The sequence below is a fragment of the Conger conger genome, chromosome 2 (genome assembly GCF_963514075.1).
Source record: "Conger conger chromosome 2, fConCon1.1, whole genome shotgun sequence".
In the NCBI taxonomy this organism is placed as follows: domain Eukaryota; kingdom Metazoa; phylum Chordata; class Actinopteri; order Anguilliformes; family Congridae; genus Conger; species Conger conger.
Genome location: NC_083761.1, coordinates 40570372 through 40592417, shown reverse-complemented (window position 1 = coordinate 40592417; position 22046 = coordinate 40570372). Strand labels below are relative to the sequence as shown.

At 45.1% G+C, this 22046-nt stretch overlaps 1 protein-coding gene across 1 annotated transcript; it reads right to left on the bottom strand.

The window, feature by feature from the left end:
- Positions 1–7010: 7010 nt before the first annotated feature.
- Positions 7011–13210, bottom strand: LOC133121220 (uncharacterized). The gene is made up of 7 exons (XM_061230420.1): positions 13086–13210; positions 12725–12791; positions 12426–12604; positions 12193–12338; positions 11124–11278; positions 8860–9729; positions 7011–7160 (listed from the first exon to the last, which is right to left on the bottom strand). Exons 1-7 carry the CDS (start codon positions 13208–13210, stop codon positions 7011–7013), a joined length of 1692 nt encoding a protein of 563 aa, XP_061086404.1.
- Between the last annotated feature and the right edge of the window lie 8836 nt (positions 13211–22046).

The window sequence follows — 22046 nt, the reverse complement described above, 5'->3', positions numbered from 1 at the left end:
CAGAACTCACCCTTTTGCCAAAATTACTTCGCTTTTCTCTCAGAAATGCGTAAGGTTTTTGATCACCCTGTACGAGGGAGAGAGGCCAGTAACCGGCTCCTCTCCCTCCATCAGGGCTCCGCTCCCGTGTCCTCCTATGCTGTCGACTTCCGCATTTTAGCCGCTCAAAGCGGCTGGAATGAGGTAGCTCTCCAGGGAGTTTTTCTTAGCGGTTTAACTGATAAATTAAAGGATGAATTAGCGGTTCGCGACGAGACCTCCTCGCTTGAGGAGCTAATTGATTTAGCCATACGCCTTGATAACCGCCTCCGTGAAAGACGTAGGGAGAGAGAGGGCACGCTGGTTTCCCGGACTCGCTTCCTGACTCCACACTCTGGCTTCCCGTCCGCGGACAACTCCCCGACGGCCCCGGTCCCAGTGCTGGATTCCTCTTCGTCCGACAGCCCTGGAGAGCCCATACAGCTCGGTCGCATGCGGCTCACCCCGTCGGAGCGACAACGCCGAGTTCGCCAGGGTTTGTGCGTCTACTGTGGGCAGGCGGGACATTTCCTGGCGGCTTGTCCCACGCTGCCAAAAAGATCAGGCTCATCAGCGGCTGGGAGGGCACTGATGAGCCATACCACTTCATCCAAGGGCCCCCCCACCAGACTTACGCAGAGAGGTATGCTAAGATTGGAACAGAACTCTTTTCCTCTACAATTTTGATTGACTCTGGCGCCGATGACAATTTTATTGACGCTGTTCTCTCCTCTCAAATAGGTTAGCACTAGAGGCTCTCCCTGAACCGATAGACGTGTTTGCACTTAATGGTAAACTGCTGGCCCACGTTACTCACCGCACCAGCCCCCTCTCCTTACAACTCTCCGGTAACCACCACGAAATAATATCACTGTTTGTTATTCCGTCTCCTTCCGCGCCCTTAGTTCTCGGGCTTCCCTGGCTTAAGTTACATAACCCACACATTAACTGGTCCAACTTCACCATCTCCAACTGGAGTGTGTATTGCCACTCTCACTGCCTGCACTCAGCTAACCCCATTAGCTTGGTCACCTCACCTGTTACCTCTAAGCCCGTCGACCTGTCCGCCGTTCCATCCGAATATGACGCCCTTTCATGCCAGTTTGCTCCTCTGGAAAAGGAGGAGACTGCAGGGACTTTCCTTCTTGCTGCCTGTGTGGTCGGGGCGAAGTTGAACGGGTGGTCCAGGAGGCTCAGCAAGACCAACCGCCACCAGAGGAGTGTCCCCAGGGGAGGTTGCGTGCGGCTGCCGTTGTACCTGCTCCGGTATTCTGTTTGTTTGTCCTGTTTGTGGTACTAAACCTACTAACTCCTGCATTAGGTCGTGTCATCTACGACAAACAGACTCTGATAGATATAGGCTGCTCGCACTGTCTCTCGGCACCTGAGCCCGATACAGCTTGGCCCGAGGAGATTATACGGAGAGCCGACAACAAACAAACAAACAATGGACGCACAAATCCCACACGAAAGAGGCGCAGAGGAAGACGAGCCGGCCACTCAAGTCTCTCCCTGCATTTGGGAAATCCGATCATGCTGCTATCTTCCTCATGCCAAAATATAAACAGCGGTTGAAGCTAGCAGCCCCGGTACAGAGAGAGGTGACGCATTGGTCTGACCAATCAGAGGCCGTCTTACAGGTCGCCATGGAAACGCAGTCAGCCCGGGACTTGTTCCAGCGCACCCCTGATGACATCAACGTGTTTACGGAAGCGGTCGTGGGTTTTATCGGGGAACTAGCGGACAATATAGTCCCAAAAATTAATATCAGGACGTTCCCCAATCAGAAGCCGTGGGTGGATAAAACTATCTGCGACGCTCTGAAGACCCGCACCGCTACCTACAACACGGGGCTTGAAACCGGCAACATGGACGATTATAAAGCCGCCGCATACAACGTCCGCAGAGCGGTGAAGGAGGCAAAACAACGCTACGGCGAGAAGCTGGAATTACAACTTCAGCACCACCAGAGGCTTGTGGCAAGGACTACGGGATGTAACGGACTATAAAGCGACACCTATGCCCATGGTAAACAGTGACATTGCTCTGGCAAATGAACTTAACAGCTTCTATGCGCGCTTCGAGGCTGACAGCCGACAAGCCAGCATATCTCCCGACAGGGAGGAGGGGCCGTTCGCCATGACGGATCACGACGTGAGGAGGATGTTCAAGAGCGTGAACACCAGGAAGGCAGCAGGACCAGACGGTATCACCGGACGTATCCTAAAAGCCTGTGCTGACCAACTAGCCCCTGTGTTCACGGTAATATTCAATCTCTCCCTCTCACTGTCCATCATTCCCACCTGCTTCAAACAGTCGATTATAGTCCCTGTCCCTAAGAAGCCCAAGCCCAGCTGTCTAAATGACTATCGCCCCATAGCCCTCACATCTGTAGTGATGAAGTGTTTTGAGAGGCTGATCAAAAACCTCATCACATCATACTGTACTCATTATACACCCATGACTGCACGGCCACTTCAGCCTCTAACATCATTGTGAAATTTGCTGACGATACAGCTGTAGTGGGCCTGATCTCAAACAATGATGAGAAGGCCTACCTGATGGAGATCAACCACCTCGAGAACTGGTGCCAGGGGAACAATCTCCTGCTGAACATCAGTAAAACCAAAGAACTGATAGTGGACTTCAGCAGGAAGCAGCAGAGGAGCTACCACACACTCAGCATCAGCTGGGCTCAGGTGGAGAGGGTGGTCAGCTTTAAATACCTTGGAGTACACTTCTACACCTGCACCATAGAGAGCATCCTGTCAGGGAGCATCACCACCTGGATGGGCAGCAGCACCAAGAAGGACTACTTGGCCCTCAGGAGGGTGGTCCGCTCAGCCGAGCGAACCATTAGAACCACTCTCCCCAACCTGCAGGACACCTATACCCAACGGTGCAGCTCCAAGGCCAACAAAATCCTCAGAGAGCCCAACCACCCCAGCAACAGACTCTTCTCTCTGTTGTTCTCAGGGAGGCGTTATCGCTGCCTGAGGGTAAAAACAGAGAGGATGAGGAAGAGCTTCTTCCCTCAGGCCATCCGCCTGCTGAATGAGGACTGTGCTTAGCACATATACACACACACCTACATATCAGCAAAAATGGACTGCCACTGCACTTTGCACTTGCACTTTGCACTTGCACTTTGCACTTGCACTTTTTATCCTGCATTCACACATGAGTAATTCATCTTTGAATTGCTTGTTGTCTGTGTCTTTTAATTTTTGTCTTTTAAACACTGGACGGGTGCACTAAGCATTTCACTGCACATTGTACCTGTATATTGTGTATGTGACAAATAAAATTTGAATTTGAATTTGAGGTTGTTCGTCTCCGAAGCGACCCGGTTGTCGTGAGCCACGGACCCCTTGCCGAGCTCAGACCTCACGTTCCCACGAGCAGTACCTCACAATGAGGTGTCTCGGGGACGAACTCAAGTACTCCGAACGTCCTGGAGCCCTGGTAAGTTCTACTGAACTTCCAGCCCAGTCTCGAAGTGAAGGGTGTGATGCAAATCTGGTAATCGATGTCCTGTATTCAATGTATTCCTCTAAAGAATCTTTATCACATATGATTATAGTAAGATATACTTTATTATAATCAATCAAAAGAATAGAGTTATACAGATTACAGTGTACATATCATCTTTTGCAGTTTGCTAATCACATGCAAGTTACATATACCCCTCTTAGCTCTTTCTAAATTACCTTTCCACCACGATGTTTAAAAATCAAGGTACACCCCTCCAATATCCATCCTCCTCTTTGGCCTTTACCTTATCTTATGGCTCCCCCTTCACGGAGATAAAAGCTACTGAACTGCCATTAATACAATGGGTACGAACACCCCTAAAGTCTACTACTTATTTATATCGTATATAGTATCTTTCTAAAAAATAAAAGACATAAAAATAAAAGGAAACTTATAATGTATTACTTCTATGTATTACTTTTCCTACTTCTACAAGTAATATAGATTATAATTACCACTCATGCCCTAAATATAGCCATCTCGTTTTCTGCGGGATTTGATCCCTCCTCCTTGCTGTTGATGAGCTCTTTGAACAGCTGCATTGGTTTGGGAATCTGGGGCAGGATCAGGACCCAGACTTTCGAAAGACGTGACTTTGCACTTCGTACTTCTCCTGCCTGTTGTCTGGGATGTGCACTGGTATTTCTTCGAACACGTCGGGGGTTTTGCAGTGCAGCCGCAGCATATGCCTCTCCTCACTGACACTGAGGTTAGGGGGGGAGGCTTCAGGTTCTTGCGTGGGTCCAGCAGGAAGGTGTTCTGTAGCGTGGAGGAACCCCGCGTCCCGTCTGTTGGCCTCCAGGTGCAGTTCACGGCTCCAAGCATGTTGTAAAAGCCCTTTAACTCTTTCACCAGCTTTTCTGTATGATGAGGGATGCGCGTGAACACCTCTTCGACATCAGTCCTGCTGTCACAACTCTTGGGCTGAGTCCGCACCGCGTACGTCACTCCTCTCTCCATATCCATATCCTGGAGTGGCGCGCAGAGGGAGCGCGCCACTCCAGCTTGACTGTCTTGCGTTGCTCTCTCTTCAACAGCTCGTAGATATCTTCTGAAGCCAAATTCTGGGATCCTGCTCTAAGGTCTAAAAGCTTATCCCTTATATATCTTTTTTGCATACAAAAGTGTACCTTTTTTGATAAGAAATGCCCCCATTATGTCAAGCAGGAAGACATTTATCTCTTATATAACCTGTTTTTTAATGACCATATTAATTATTTCTGTTTTTCCAATTGTCATTTTCTCATACCTCAAAAGAACTGTCCCCAATATTTTATTCCATGGGCCCCTCTGGTTTGGGAATTTCCCCCATCTTAATATATGAGTGTAAAAACACTAGCCCTTATGTTGTTTTTAATGAACCTATTCATCACTGGTGTCTGTGTCAGTTTCATAATCTCTCCTTGACTTCCTCCAAACTTTGATCTCATGCAAGCCAGACGTTAAAGCCTGCCACCATCCCAACACCCTCTTCAGGTGCCCCTTTTTGTGGCGCCTTAAGGGGTCTACAAAGGTCATCCAGCTAATAGCTGAGTGTAATTCATCATTCAATTCCTCTATAGTCAGTCCTTTAAATCTATTCGATACATTTTTTGTGTTATCCTCAGGAAGGCCCTTGAAGCCTCTTAATTTTCTTTCCGTATTGATGTCCATGCCATTTTCCTTATTTTTGTTTTTCTTTAGCCAGGCATTGTGCCCCTCCCCTGTAGGGTTGGGGTATTCTCAGTCAGAACTTTAACCTTGCTCCTTAAAACCCTAAATCTAAGTCCCCCGACTTCAGACTCCTCTACTGACAAGTATGGCTGCTCATTCTCTGAACCACATATTTTTCTTCTTACGGGCGTTCTTACTACCACCTCGATGGCATGTGCGAGGGGTTAACAATGCATTCCTTTCTAACCCATCCCCCGTCAATCTCTCATCAGGGGGGCCTAGGGCCGGGTCCTCGACAGGTCCCCAGTGCTCCAGTGGGGCCACACGTCCAAGGTGGCCTGCCATCCCGGTTTCCACCGCACCCTGGCCCTGATACAACAACGCTTCGCAGCCTGCTCCATCTGTGCCCGCAGCAAGGCCTCTCACCACCCTCCAGCCGGCCTAGTACGCCCCCTGCCGGTTCCTCAACACCCTGGTCTCACGTCGCGGTGGACTTTGTCACTGGCCTACCACCCTCGGAAGGTAACACTGTCATCCTGACCATTGTGGATCGCTTCTCCAAATCTGTTCATTTTGTCCCTTTACCAAAACTCCCCTCAGCCATCGAGACAGCCAACCTACTGGTGCAACATGTCTTCCGACTCCATGGCATACCCCAGGATATCGTGTCCAACCGTGGACCCCAGTTCTCGTCCCGTGTATGGAAGGCATTTTGCCGGGCATTGGGGGGCAAACGCTAGCCTCTCATCGGGGTTTCACCCCCAAACCAACGGACAGATGGAGCGGGCTAACCAAGACCTGGAGTCGGCCCTTCGCTGCGTCACAGCCCGCCATCCTGCCTCTTGGTCCACCCATGTTCCCTGGATCGAGTACTCCCATAACTCCCTGGTCAGCTCTGCCACAGGCATGTCACCTTTTATGTCAGCTACTGGATTTCAGCCACCTGTGTTCCCTACACAGGAGTCTGGTGTTGCGGTTCCCTCGGTCCGGGAGCACCTTCGGCGGGAGGTCAGGGCAGTCCTAGCTCGCACCACGGCCCGTAACCAGCAATTAGCTGACCAACATCGTGTTCCGGCGCCCGACTATCGGCCGGGGCAGAAGGTTTGGCTCTCCTCTCGGGACCTACCCCTACTGGTAGAGTCCAGGAAACTTGCCCTTGGACCATTTGAAATTGCTAAAATCATCAACCCCAATGTAGTGCAACTAAAGCTGCCTCCAGGTCTTCATGTCCACCCTGCCTTTCACGTCTCATTGCTCAAACCTGTCGCCACCAGTCCTCTCTGCCCTCCGGCCGACCCCCCACCGCCCCCCCGACTCATCGACAACCACCCAGCCTACACTGTCCGGCGGCTCCTGGATGTCCACCGGCGGGGCCGGGGGTTCCAGTTTCTAGTAGACTGGGAGGGGTACGGTCTGGAGGAATGTCAATGGGTCTCCCGCTCCATGATCTTGGACCCAAGGCTCATCCGTGACTTTTATGGACAATTCCTGGCCCGTTGAGGGGGGGGGTACTGTTATGGTTTGGGTTTTGGTGTTGGTTGCGTGTGTTTTCTGTTTCCTTTTTCTGTTTCCCCCCTGGCAGTGTAGGTGTGTGGCAGTGGGCGTGGCTGGACTGTCTACGAGGCACACCTGGCAGTAATCATCCAATTACCCCGCTCCATAAAAGCCTGGCTTCACTCCACTCCGGTGCCGAATTATTTCCGACGACAAGTCAGAATTACGGCTAGCCAGTATTACAGCTGCTTGTTTCCTCGCGGTGGTTTGTCTCTCGCGTTTTCCTTTTGTTTCAAAATACCAGTACGTTTTTACTTACCCGTGTCTCTCCGTTTTCTCCCGTGCACAGTTAGCCCGTGTGCCTCGCCTCCTGTTTGAACCCTCAGGACTCTGACGCTGGTTCCCTCGTTGTGGCTATCCAGGTTCGTGGTGCCGACAGTCCGGTCCGCCCGCTGCCTCCCCTACACGCCAGCGTTTTTGTTATTGTTTTCTTATTGAATAAATTTTAGTTTGTATCCTCTCGTTCGTTGTCACTGTCTCTGCTTTGGGGTCTGAAAACATTTTACAAAACCCAGACATAACAAATAACTCTTGATGAAGATTTCAAATCGCCGTGCCACTCACACACGAGGCGCGGGTTGCTATAATACATAGGCTACGTGAAAACAAACCCATCATTCTTGCTGAAATGCTAATCCCAATGTGTAAACATACCCCGTGTTGGTTTGTGCCCCAGTCTCCCCTAGTTGTGCTTCAGGTGCTGTTCGGAACATCGTGAGCTAACACAGTCTTCCAAACACCGGGAATTTGTGTAGTTGTTTGCTATAATTATTGCTCCAATTCACATTGATCAGATTGTTTTAGTGTGTGTCTGGGATAGTCCATAACCATAATCATACACAATTCCATGTATAGCCGACCCAATATGCGAAATTACATTCTCCGTCTCCCACATCAAAAATATGTTGAAGTCTTCCTTCAAGTTAAATTGCCCATCTCAGAGGTTGAGACGACGGCTAGCTAATCATGCACTTGTCTATACAAATAACTAGCTTCCTTATGCTATAGAAAATACTCTGGGCACATGCATTCTGGCATTAGTGCGTGTTTGCCCGCTGCACGCTAACGAGGAGACAAACAATGGCCGTGTGCCAGGAATTAAAACCGCTACCTTGAGGCGTACTGCCACAGTGGTCAGTTGGACTGGTGTAAAGAAGGTGTAATCCCTTGAAGCAGGAACTACGGTCCTCTGATAAGGCAAAAAATTTGGAGGTTGGGGGCGGGGGTCATGTAGACTGTTGCTACCGTGTTTGATAAGCAATGAAGGAAGAAGACTGGTTACAAATCTCAGCTCTCCACATACGGAATGAGGACCGTTGTTTGGATTTGTGACTGTTTTCCCATACATGGACTGCCCTGCACACTTAGACCCAGGGCGATTCGAGCTTGAATGTGAAGTAGCCTCCGTTCACCCTCTAAGAGCCAAATATGGATGACGGCTGGGAAAATTATTGTGGAATACATAGACATTCAAAATGGCTAGCAGGACAAAAGGTGGAAGGCAGTGAATATAGAAGGTCCGGGGCGGTCCTTGTCACTGTAGTTGGAACCAGAGAGGTTGCGTTGTGCACCCTGAGCTTCTTCTAAGGCAGGCACCACCAAAGGTAAGGACACAACAGGATCAATCAACTTGAATGAGGAATTGTAATGCAATTATTTTTGTGAGCACGTGGTAAGGATCGTATTTTTGTGAGCACGTGGCTTCTTTGAAAGTTATACTACCCTGGAATAACCGAATTGTAATAATAATAATAATAAACTTTATTTATAAAGCACATTTAAAACAACCATGGTTGACCAAAGTGCTGTACAAAACCAGGCAATAAAATTAAAGATAAAATGAAATAAAATGAGATAAAAAGAAATGAAATGAAATGAAATGAAATGAAATGAAATTAAATTAAATTAAATGAAATACATGTACATTATCTGGATTCCCCATTTATGTCTGACATAAAGGCCTCACAAAAAAGGTGGGATTTAAACAAGGATTTAAAAACATCTATGTTTTGGGCAGATTTAATATGTGGTGGTAGGCTGTTCCACAACTTGGGGCGAGCTACCTCAAAGGCCCCTCCTAGCTCTCCTCGACATAGGGACATCCAAAAGTTGCTGATTGCATGATCTAAGTGATCTAGCTGGGGTATACATATTGAGGAGTTCAGACAAGTACGTAGGTGCTAGACCATTCATTGCCTTAAAAACAAATAATAAAATTTTTAAATTTATTCTGTAACGGACAGGAAGCCAATGTAGGGATGTCAGTGCTGGTGTAATATGTTCCCGTTTCTTTTTGCCAGTCAGAAGGCGGGCAGCAGCGTTCTGCACTAGCTGCAGACAGCAGAGAGAGGACTGGTCTAAGCCTATATATAGAGAGTTGCAGTAGTCCAGCCGAGATGTTATAAAAGCATGGACCACTCTTTCCAAATCTTTTTGAGAAAGATAGGCCTTGACCTTGGCTATTTGTCTTAACTGAAAAAAGGCAGCTTTGACAACAGCACTAATTTGCTTCTCAAGTTTAAAGGCACTGTCAAAGGTGAAACCAAGGCTTTTCGCAGCAGGAACATTTTTGGGGGTCAGGGGGCCCAAAGCACCAACAATGTCCTCCAATTGAGCTGGATGTCCAAACATAATGACCTCTGTCTTATTTTCATTTAAATGCAGGAAGTTAGCATCCATCCAGTTTTTTAAGTCTTTAAGACATGCAAGTAAAAGCTGCAGTGATTTCTTGCATTGAGATTTTACAGGTAAGTAAATCTGTACATCATCAGCATAGCAATGGAAAGAAAGGTTATGCTTCCTGAAAATTGACCCCAGGGGCAGCATATATAAAGAAAATAATATAGGACCTAGAATAGAGCCCTGGGGGACTCCACAAGTGAGTGGGGCTGTATCTGAGGAGTAATCTCCCACATGGACAGAGAAACTCCTGTCCAATAGGTACGACCGAAACCACTCCAAGGCAGCCCCCTTAATACCCACACAGTGTTCAAGGTGAGATAAAAGAATCTCATGATTCACTGTGTCAAATGCCGCTGTCAAGTCTAAGAGCACCAGGATAGCAGGTTCACTAGAGTCTGTAGTTATTATTAGATCATTAAAAACTCGTAAAAGGGCAGTTTCAGTACTGTGCCGAGGTTTAAAACCAGACTGAAACTTTTCACAGATATCATTTTTATCTAAAAATGATTGTAACTGAATAAAAACTGCTTTCTCCAATACTTTAGACAAAAAAGGTAACTTGGAGATAGGCCTAAAGTTAGAGAGAACCGAGGGGTCAAGATTTTTCTTTTTGAGCAGTGGTTGCACTACAGCATGTTTGAATGCAGCTGGGACACATCCTGAACTGAGACAGGTATTGATTAGTAATAATTCGCTAGCACCAACTGAATCAAAAACTTCTTTGAGAAGACAAGAGGGGATGCTGTCTGAGGGGCAATATGTAGGCCGCAGATGCTTAATTATATCTGAGAGCGAAGGGAGGTATATAGGCTCAAACTGGTCAAAAATGGCAGAGCACAGAGATGGAGCAGGGTCAATGGTAACACTCAATGTGTTAACACTTGTGTGGGCTAGCCTAAGAGTAGAGACCTTCTCAATGAAAAATTTAAGAAAATTTTCACAGAGTGTGGGTGAATATATGATGGGGGATACATCACGGGGGGGGGGGACTGGTTGATCGAGCGCAAACGGCGTGCGGAGGTGCGTGATTTGATTCCCGAGCAAGGGATAGAAGATGTAAACAGGACAGGTAAATGGTCTGAGATACATGCTGTTGTACAGATTTCATTTACAGAAACAGATAGACCAAACGATAAGACAAGATCCAATGTGTGTCCCTTTTCATGTGTCGGGCCAGATACAGATTGGATGAGATTAAAAGAATCAATTAAGTGCAGAAATTCCCTGGTTAAAGGTCTTGATTCACACATGGACATTAAAATCACCTAAAATTAAAATATGGTCATATTTAACCATGATCCCCGACAAAAAGTCAGCAAAATCATTCATGAAGTCCGTGTTACATTTTGGCGGACGATAAGCAACAGCGCAGAGCACCGGGGAGGACAGGTTCATTTCAAAGAGCTGCAACTCAAAACTAGAGTAACTAGGTGTGGAATGACACAGTCGGCACATGAGATTAGATCTAAACACTGAGGCTATGCCTCCACCGTTACCAGTGGTGCGAGGGGAGCTGAGGAATGAACAGTCACGGGGAAGGAGTTCAGAGAAAGGTGCATATTCGTCAGCATGGAGCCAGGTTTCCAATCAAAATCCAATCCCCTGGAGATAAAAAAGTCATTTAATAAAAATGTTTTATTTACTATTGACCTTGCATTTATTAGAGCCATGCGAAGGTTTACCTGTTGAGTAACAGCCGAATCGACACTGGGGGAGGGAGAATTTAAGATATGTGCAACTGGACAGAGCACTCGCATACCACGGCAAGCCTGACTATCACGACGGTAGGGGTCAGACAATCTAGGCCTATTGGTCACACGAACAGGAATAGGGATACCTGCAGTAAACACATTAGAACAGAAGGGGGGGATCACATCAATAGGCTGTGTTTTGACCCTGGAAGGGAAAGGATTGTCCCGATTTGATTGTCAGTCACGTGGGGCATAATCATTGGCACAGTGCACAGCATGTAGAATGTTTGCAGCAAGCACACGTGAGCCCAGCTTGTTTGGATGGATTCCGTCCGCCGTAAAAAAGGAGAACCGATTCCAAAATAGGTTAAAATTGTCGATAAAACCTTGTTATTTAGCTATAAAGAATGTTATTTGTTCTGCAAGCGGACTGGAGCCAGGTATTAAGACCGAGGATTCGGCTGAAACGTTCTGCTCTCCCCCCCAGCATAGGCAAAGGACCAGATATAAAGACGGACTTTCCACAGTCATTTAAAAACTTAAAAAGGTCCTTGAAATATTTTTTCGTTAGCTCTGACTGTTGGCGAGGGGTGTCATTTGTCCCAACGTGTATAATCCGGCTAATAGATGACGGGAGCATTTACATTTACATTTCAGTCATTTGGCAGACGCTTTTAATCCAAAGTGACTTACAAGTGCATAGGTTCTACCATAAGTCAGAGCATCACATCCAGAAACTAGCAAAATACACAGGAAATGCTGTTCTAAACATAGTTGTCATCAGAAGTGCATTTTTTTTTTTTTTGGGGGGGGGGGGAGTTAGACAAGGATAGGGATATCAGAAAGGAGGGGCAGGGGAAATCAGGAGGGAGGACTAAGGTAGAGTTTGAAAAGGTGGGTTTTGAGTATGCGTCGAAATAGGGGGAGGGATTCTGCTGTTCTGACAGTGGTAGGCAAGTCGTTCCACCACTGAGGAACCAGAACGGAAAACAGGCGTGAACGTGCAGCTCGACCGCCAGGTGCACGTAGAGAGGGAATAGCATCAGGCCTGGTAGCTTACCCAGGATGATGGGGACCGTTGCTCCAGGAAAGCAGTGTGTAGCTGCATTCGCAAACCGAAGTTTCCGGGTAATCGAATCACCCACTATAAGGGTTGTTGGAGAGAAAAGGGGACGAGGTTGAGAAGGGACAGGCTCCTTCATAGGCCTGCAATGGGAAGTACAGATCATCTCCCCGGGAGAGGGGCACTGACGAGATGAAGGGGCGAGGGATCTACGCGATCGCGTCGGCGACCCTGGGGAGCGTGTCCGTGCAGGCAGAGGCTGCGGCAGGGCCGCAACATCAGACCTGGGAGGACTCCGCATTGGATCAGGGTCAGGAGAACCACCAGAGCGGCTGATCACCGCCTCCCTGAGGATCCTTCGTCGGGAAGCAGAGGTCGCTGCCTGGTGTGAAGACCGCCGGTCTGGTTTCTGAGTGGAGGGGAGTGTCACTCGAGCGGAGCCAGGCTCGCTCAAACCGCGAGCAACATGTAGGTCCTAAGTATTGTTTTCTTGGGGGTCTTCCCAGGGCTGAGTGAGTCCGTCCAACACTTGGAAGGTGTTCGTCAGCCGCAACTCTTCTGGGACTGGGGGTAAGGAGGTGCGCCTTCCTTGTCGGCTGCCCGTCGGGACAGTAACCCATGCAGCATTAGATCATGGATCATGAATGATTTTGCTGACTATTGAAATCAGACCATATAGTATAGGGAACGAGTGAACGCTGGCGTGATTATCTGCCGCTGCTCTCCGGATATTTCTTTTATTGATTGCTGTAGTTTCTACTGCGCTCTTAAGCTAATGAACAGTAGCAAGCAGGTAGAAACCTGTTTTGCCGTTTTAAACTTTCATTTCGGTGTCTTTCGGTGTGCAACTCGGTGTGCAACTCGGTGTGTTTTGGACTTTAAATTTTTACCTGTTGGCGGCCATTGGATCCGTCTCCTCCCCTGCTCTGGAGGGTTGGTACAACACCGGGGCAACAATGTGGATCAACAGGCTGCTTGTATGGATTATGTCCGTCTGGATTACTTTATTCTTCATATCACATCCAGTAACACCGCTTCTTCAATATACGGCAGCGGAACTTTTCCAACTGCGATTCCACCTCTCTGAGCCACCACAGGGGCTGCATCGTCACCTGGATATTGCTCGGCATTTCCGTAGGAAATACATCCACCGAAGTTCCAGACGGAGCTTCCATCATGATGACACAAAACCAATACGATCCTTCTGGTCTTCCATTCCGCGTCCCGCAAGAAAGCCCACCAGCGGACGGAGTAGTGTGCTGGTTAGCCTAGCCAGGTCGGCTAACGCTAGCGTCAAACCCGACAAAAACAACCTCAACTTCGGGTTGTTTAACATCCGCTCGCTAACCAACAAGGGACTTCTACTCCATGACCTACTGAAAGATCGTAAATTTGATTTCTTGTGTCTAACTGAGACGTGGCAGCAACCCAATGACTTTTCGCAGCTTAATCAAACTATCCCTCCTGGGTTTGTTTACATCTGTCAACCCCGCCCCTCTCGCTATACTCTACAATGAGAAGTGGAAAGTCTCTTCTCTAACTGTCCCCGTGCATAGGTCATTCGAGTCCGTGGCCCTCCAAATCAACGGGCCAACTCCTACTATACTAGTTACTGTGTATCGACCACCCAAGCCCAGTAGTGAATTCCTAAACGAATTCTCTGCTTTTCTAACCTCCTTATGCTCCCTGTCCCCTAATATAATACTGCTTGGGGATTTTAATATTCACATGGACAATGTCAACAATACTCTTACAAAGGACTTTACATCTTGCTTGGACAGCTCTGGATTACAACAATATATTGATTTCCCTACCCACTCTAAAGGTCACATTCTTGATCTGGTTTGCTGCTCTGGTGTAACTCCCCTTAATTGTACTGCATCATGATCATAAGTTTGTATCCTTCAATGCCAGCCTAAAATTACCCAAAACAAATATGTTACGTTCCATCTCATTTCGTAACATCAATAATATTGACTTATCTGCTCTATCCAGTGGAATTGATAACCTTCCTAGCAAAGACAATTTATCCACTCCTGATGAACTGGTCTCATTCTACAATGATGAACTCCATAGTCTTCTTAATGCCCATGCTCCATTAAAAACCCGGTCTGTCTCCTTTACCCATTCTGCACCTTGGTTTACACCTGATCTACGCCAGTTTAAAACTAAAGGTCGTCGCCTGGAGCGCCTTTATGCTAAAACTGGCCTTGTTGTGCACAAAGATATGTATGATAGTCACATACTTAGCTATAAAGATGCTCTGTCCACTGCAAAATGTGCCTACTATGCAAATCTAATTAGGTTGGGTGAAGGGAACACAAGAGCCCTGTTCTCCACGGTTAAGACTATCTTACGGCCTCCAGACACTCTTGCTCCTCATATGTACTCCTGCTATGCGGACGATACCCAACTCTTCGTCTCGTTCCCGCCGTCTGATACGCAGGTTTCAGCCCGTATCTCTGCTTGCCTGAGGGACATCCAGAGCTGGATGGACAACCACCATATAAAGCTCAACCCAGGTAAAACTGAAATGATATTCATCCCTGCTAATACCTCTCCCCATCTGGATCTCTCCATTTCTCTCGGGGATACCACACTCACGCCGTCACCCAGTGCAAGGAACCTCGGCGTGGTGATGGACAGCAGACTGTCCCTTTCCGAGAACATTGCGGCGGTAACCCGGTCTTGCAGGTTCTTCCTATACAACATACGGAGAATCCGCCCCTTTCTCACCCCCTACTCGACCCAGCTCCTGGTCCAAGCGATGGTTCTGTCCCGCCTGGACTACTGCAATTCCCTCTTGGCTGGCCTCCCAGCGTCTGCCATCAGACCCCTCCAACTCATCCAGAATGCAGCAGCTCGTCTGGTCTTCAACCTTCCCAAATACTCACACGTCACCCCCCTGCAAAAAATCATCAGACCCTACACCCCTGCCAGATCTCTTCGTTCAGCCTCCACAGGCCGCTTGGCACCCCCCCCTCTCAGAACCTCCACCTCACGCTCACGACTACTGTCTGTTCTGGCTCCACGGTGGTGGAACGAACTCCCCGTTGAGGTCAGAACTATAGAATCTCTCCCCACCTTCAAGCGCAAGCTGAAGATGCACCTCTTCAAGCAGCACCTCTCCCCATCCCTCCCTACCTCCCTGTGAACCTTAATTGTTGTCTCTGTGACTTGCTTTGTGTATCGGTATTTTTAGTTGGCTAGGTAAGCAGTGTTTGGATAGTTAACTTTGGTGACTTTTGCTCTGTTTGTTTGTTTGTTTGTTTGTTCAAAAAAAAAAAGCCCCTTGTCCTTATCTTTGTTGTACAGGTAGCAGTTGAAATTGTACTTACCTCTAGGGTCTTTCAGCGAACTTATCCCTGGTTATGGGTATGCACTTTGTTGTACGTCGCTCTGGATAAGAGCGTCTGCCAAATGCCAATAATGTAATGTAATGTAATGTACTCTACTGCTCAGTGTAATACTTTCATGACCTTTTTTGATGCCAAGATTGAAAATATCCACCAGCAATTGACGTCTTCTATTAACACGACATACAGTTCACTCTATTCCCCTTCTGATGTTTCTGTGCTTTCCTCTCTATCTAATTTTGAACTTCCAACTGTGGGTGAAATATCTGGTCTCATCCGCAAATCTAAATCATCTACCTGTCAGCTAGACCCCCTCCCTACTCACCTAGTGAAAGCCTGTCTACCTTCTCTGTCCTCTTTAATCACTGCTATCATACATTCCTCCCTTACCTCTGGTCTTGTTCCCTCATCTGTCAAAACAGCTGCAATAACTCCTATACTCAAGAAACCCGGTGCAGACCCTAACAATTTGAGTAATTTTCGCCCCATTTAAAATTTACCATTTCTTACCAAGATACTTGAAAAAATAGTTGCAGCCCAGGTACAAGCCCACATGACCAACAATAATCTGTTTGAGCAATTCCAATCTGGTTTTCGCTCCTTCCACAGTACGGAGACAGCCCTGGTGAAAATCACAAATGATCTATTAATGGCAGCTGATTCTGGGCTTTTAACCGTACTTGTCCTTCTCGATCTGTCTGCAGCCTTTGATACCATCTCACATAACATCCTCCTTGAGAGACTAGCATCACTTGGAATCACTGGCACCTCTCTTGTGTGGTTTACATCATACCTCTCTGGCCGCACTCAGTTTGTCCAACTCAAAAATCTGAAATCACAGCCCACTCCAGTAACCACCGGTGTTCCCCAGGGTTCTGTTTTGGGCCCCCTCCTATTTATTATTTATCTCCTACCCCTTGGCAATATTTTCAGGAAATATGGGATTCAGTTTCATTCCTACGCGGATGACACCCAGCTCTATCTGTCCACTGAGCCCACCTCCGCTCTTCCGCCCACTTCCCTCTCCGATTGCCTGCTGGAAATCAAATCCTGGTTCTCAATCAACTTTCTAATGCTCAACAGTGAAAAAACAGAGGTTCTCCTCCTTGGCACCAAATCCATTTTGGCTAAATCTGACAGTTTCTCCCTCACCATTGACAACTCCAGTCTCCCCTTCCCTTCAGGTTAAGAGTCTGGGTGTCATCCTTGACGGCACATTATCCTTTGAAAAACACATCAATAATGTTACTCGGTCTGCATACTTCCACTTACGCAATATTAATCGTCTTCGCCCATCACTTACACCTACACGAGGAAGGTAACAATCCAGGCGGGGCTCAGGAGAAAGGTGGGCTAAACAAATAGACAACAGGTGGGAAACATAATAGGGTAATGATACAATAATAGGGGGATACGAAAACACGGACTGGATGCATGTAAAACATATGGCTCCGGATTAGGGAGTAGATATTTGCATAGAGTGAAGACATAGTGATAGTAAGAGATAGGTGTGAACACTTCGCTGAAAGTAAGCAAGTAATCAGGGATAGCATTGGAAGGCGGAGTTATAGAACAGCGCAGAAAGCTAGGAGATTACATTATGTGATTAATCGAAACTACCCAATTAAAGTGACAAACAACGGGCCTCATTTATCAAACCGAACGAAATTCACCACAAATCCATTTCCACAAATAATGTGGGAAAGTTTTCTGATGTCAGTTTTCTCGTAGGAGCCGAAACTTCACGAGTGGTCTCAGCTGTTAGTTTATATGTCTGGTCTCTCTTTACATTATTTTAGCCTATTAGAAGAGTTGGGGCATGGTGTACCCTACTTCGGAAAAAGCGCATATTCAAATACCGTGCTGATTGGTAAGGGTCACAGAAGAAACAACGAACAATAATGGCAAGTTCACGTTCAAACATCATGGTATAGAAGTGACATAGCATGTGGGAGCTTCATTTGTTAATTTGAAGTTAGTTTTGTTTTTTGCCTCACGTTTAATTTCCGAGGTTGACGTGAACTGTTTTTCCCAATTTGGTCATTCTGATATGACGTGAAGGCAGCATTAGACTCTCTTACATTATTTTTAAATGTATTGCTTTAATAGAAGATTCTTCTTGCGGACTGGCAAAGGACAGGGAAAATATATTGGTCCTAGATAATCCCAGACAGTAACGTCTCTCCTATAATTGTATTCAACCCAAAACATGTTTTAAAGAAGAGATAATAATTGGCAAAAGCTGAAAAAGACAGGAAATTCACAGAAGTAACAAGAACATTATCTTGACCTATGCACTGACAAGGCTTCCAACACACAATTGCCTTAATACCTGCTATAGGTACTGTAACTATGGTGATCTACTTCAAACATACTTCAAATGTACCACTGGGCAGGCTGCTGAGTATATATTCTCTTTGAATCAACAACCAAATAGATTATTTTCAAAGGAATGCAGGAGTTAGTGTATGTGAGATGCAGTTGACAATAGCCAAGAACATAAAACAAATAATTGGGTGAGAAACTGTACAACGCTTTAAAAAGTTTGTAGAAGAAAAAAAAAACTCTTATGAAAATGCTAATATTTTCACTTATCTTTTTAATGAAAACTACCTATGAGATTTTCTGGATTAATTGGAATAGTGCGTCTGCCTTACCAAAAGATCTTTTATGTCTATTGGTCCCAGAATGGCGAAAAGAGGAGGCTGGTGATTTTCGTGTTTTGCATGCAAGTGTGGTTCGGACATTATCTTATATATTATCTCTGTTAATAACTTTGCCTCCAGTTTTATGTCAAACCATTTTTGTTTTACCTGTTCCACTGTTCCAGTCCTATGTGGCACATATGTAGTTTATGTAGCATAGATAAACAAAAGTAGGCTAATTACTAATATTTAGATGTTAGTTTGGATGAAAAGAAGGAAGCTTGCACATTGATATGCTCCTTACACACCATTATTGTAGACTTATTAATGTTTCGATCCCAGTGGATCTTCGTCAGCACATCGCTTAATGTTTCTCCACCAGGACAGTCAGCTTAATTTCCTTGTTCATCTTTGAACAGAATAAACAACAGACAATAACTTGAGTTCAAGTTCATTATAAGAAAACATCATGGCATAGAAGATGTTAAATAAGTCCTAAATACGTTTTCATATATATATTCATGTTTCATGTTTCAAGTTACAAAGTAGCTGTAGCACACACAGTCATATAATGATAAAATATATACAGTATTGTGCAAAAGTCTTAGGCACCTGTATAACATTCTGTACAGATAAGATTCTTTCAAAAATAATAAAATCCTCAAAATAAACTATACATTTTACATTGCATTTTAGTAATTTGGCAGAATAGTTCGAAACTGGAACTAATCAATATTTTTTTTGACCACCCTTCGGCGTTAATACTGCATCACTTCTCTGAGATATAGAACTGCAGGACAGTGTTGGCAAAGACAATCAGCAGGGAGGTTGTTCCAAGCATGTTGGAGAACTTGCCACAGTTCTTCTGCAGGCTTTGATTGGTTCCTTGCTTCTGATCTCAGACAGCCTTGATCAAGTTTTTTTACATTTACATTACATTACATTACATTAATGGCATTTGGTAGACGCTTTTATCCAGAACGACATACAACAAAGTGCAAAGTGCTTACCCATAACCAGGGATAAGTGTGCTGAAAGACCCTAGAGGGAAGTACAATTTCAACTGCTACCTGTACGACAAAGATAAGGACCAGGGCCTATTTGATCATCATTTATTTTATTTTTTTATCGTAATACCGCAACAAGCAAAGGTATGAACGCTTACCTAGCCAATCACTGCTTACCTAGCCAAACAAAACATCCTAATACACAAGTAAATCATAGAAAGACAACAATGAAGGTTTACAAGGAGGTGGGGAGGGACCGGGAGAGGTGCAGCTTGAAGAGGTGTGTCTTCAGTTTGCGCTTGAAGATGGGAAGTTTGTATGTAAAAAGTAGTAAATAGCTTACAGTAATATGTTACTTTTTTAATTAAATACAAAAATGTCTCTGTAAAATTAAATCTTCTGGAAAATGAATATTAGGAAATATGAAAAATAAACATATATATAATAAAGTCTAGGGTGCCTAAGACTTCTGCACAGTACTGTATATATATTTTTTTTTAATGAATATCTTTAAATCTCTTTAAATGGCCTGGAATTGATTTCCGTGGTCCTTTAAGGTAAAGTATTTTAGGGGTGCCAGGATATATAAATTATACATTTTGCGCACGCTTTTTGTTTACGATTGATTGGTATTTATCAATATACACACGTGGATACGAAAAAAAGGTGTGTCTACTCCTGTTTCATGAATTCCGCGCAAATGTTTCGGTCGTTTCCGATTGCACATACATTTGCACATGGATTTCAGAAAATACTGATAAATGAGGCCCAAGGAACCCAGAACTCCACTCAGTCTCCCACCACTCTCAACGGTCTCACATACACACCTAGACCAATCACCAGATTCCCACTCTTAAAGCTGGATACCCTCATTTATTAACAACGGCAATGGTCTAGAGAACCAAATCCATAACAGATTTGAATTCCAAAAACATTTAAAAGGCAGAGAAATATCAATAAGAAAAAAAAAAAATCTCGCCAAAAATCGGTTTAATCGGAACTGTCCTTTTAAAATAATTCTCGGAGGAAATCAGTAAAAACAATGATGAGCCTTGCCTATAGTGCAACCCACTGCAACAGAGCATCTGCATTCTGGTGTTTGCTTCCGGACTAGTTGACAGAGAAGTGAAAGGCTCGTAGTGACGTTGAAGGGAAGGGTCTTTTTCAGAACACTAGTATAATCATTAATAGAGAGAAATCTTCATCAGGCACAACATAAAAACCACCTGCTTAAACCAATTCATGATTACAAATGCTTTAAATTATATAAACTTGTCTATAGACACTTAATATTTAATTATATGGTATGTGTACTTACATAAGCAGATAATCATAAGTGAATTGCATTCAAAAGTTACATACATTTCCTGCCACGTCACATCTGTAGGAGCTGTCCAGACCCCAGCATCCATAAGCTCAGGTTTTAGTACACGGTTTACACTCTTTTTTTTGTTTGTTTGTTGATTTCTATTCTGGTTTTTATTCTTCCAAAGGGTACTTCAGTCCAGAAGCCACTTGGCAAAGTCAGAGCTGCCAATACTGCCAGTTTATGTAACTGCTCTCCAATCACCATGATCACCACCAGATGCTCCAGTACCTGTGGTTTTTACCCAGCCTTCTCCCACTTGTACTAGGATTGGTAGGACCATTAGGCCTCCTGGACATCTTATGTGTGGAATTAATTCTGCATTCACAGTTGTTTCTTTATTTCAGTTTGTGAGAAATGCACTTCAAGTGTGAGCTTATATAGACTGATAGATTGTTTATATAGTATTCGTACATTTTGAGCTACAGCAACAGTGTTTTACTTTTAAGAGGTGCAAAAGGCATATTTTAAAGTCAGGAGTTTGGTACCACTCCTTTCTTACATACTCCTTTTGGGAGAGTTTCTCAGCTGACACATACACCAGTATGTTCCACGTGACACATTTTTGTGTTTCTTTTCTTTTCCACTGAGCTTTTGGGGTTGGTTTGGTTGTTTCATTCAGAGCAGTGTTTCCCCATCTTAGCAGAATTTCAGGGGGATGTATGTAACTGGGTAAAAAAGAGAAATAGTTAGCAGTGAAATCCTGCTAAATGGGTTCAGCCAGCACCATCTATTGGTCAGTTAAAATAGCTCATAGTTACCGGAAACAGGAATAGCCACAGCAGAAATCAGAGTACGCTGCAGTGGTAAGTCGCAATGTAATCATGCTCCTGAATAATCTAAAATTAATATACATTAATACATTAGTACATATACATATTTCTCTGTGTAGTCTTTTGTCTAAGAGTGTCACATTTAGTACCCTCTGTGCACACCATAGTCACCCTGTCAGTTCATTAATTCATTGTTATTCGTTTCACCTGCGTTTGCACTTGATTGTTTCCCACACCTGATTGCCATTTCCTCTTGTTTGTATGTCTCGTTGCCAGAGTGTTATGTGTTTTGTTTTCGGATTCTGTTTTTGTCTCCTTTACTCGTCTGTTATGGACCCTTCGCCTGTGACCATGACCTGGTTTAGTATTCTCCTTACTGTTGCTGCTGTATTGACCCATTGCCTGGACACTTGACCACAAACTGCTTGATTCCTGCTGTGTCTGTTTGCTGGCTATTGACCCACGCTGTTCTGACTTTATAATAAAAAAGACTCTGAAATAACTTTCGCTTGCTGGATTTCTGTGACTGGGTTTGGTTGTTTAAGGAACCTGATCATTTTATTAAACAATTACACTGACACCTGAAGTTATTTCACACATGCACTATACATATCCACACTACTAACACTATTTTGATTATTTTCAATTCATATTAGACAGTAACATATTAGCCAGCTAACATTCTGTATGCAGACTAGACCTAA

Coding starts and splice junctions, on each gene's coding strand:
- LOC133121220 (XM_061230420.1), bottom strand. CDS start 13,210: ATGAAGAATAAAGTAATCCAGACGGACATAATCCATACAAGCAGCCTG. Junction 12,605..12,724: donor GGCTGACGAACACCTTCCAA/GTGTTGGACGGA, acceptor CCCTCCACTCAG/AAACCAGACCGGCGGTCTTC. Junction 7,161..8,859: donor GCAATCAGCAACTTTTGGAT/GTCCCTATGTCG, acceptor GCTGGCGTGTAG/GGGAGGCAGCGGGCGGACCG.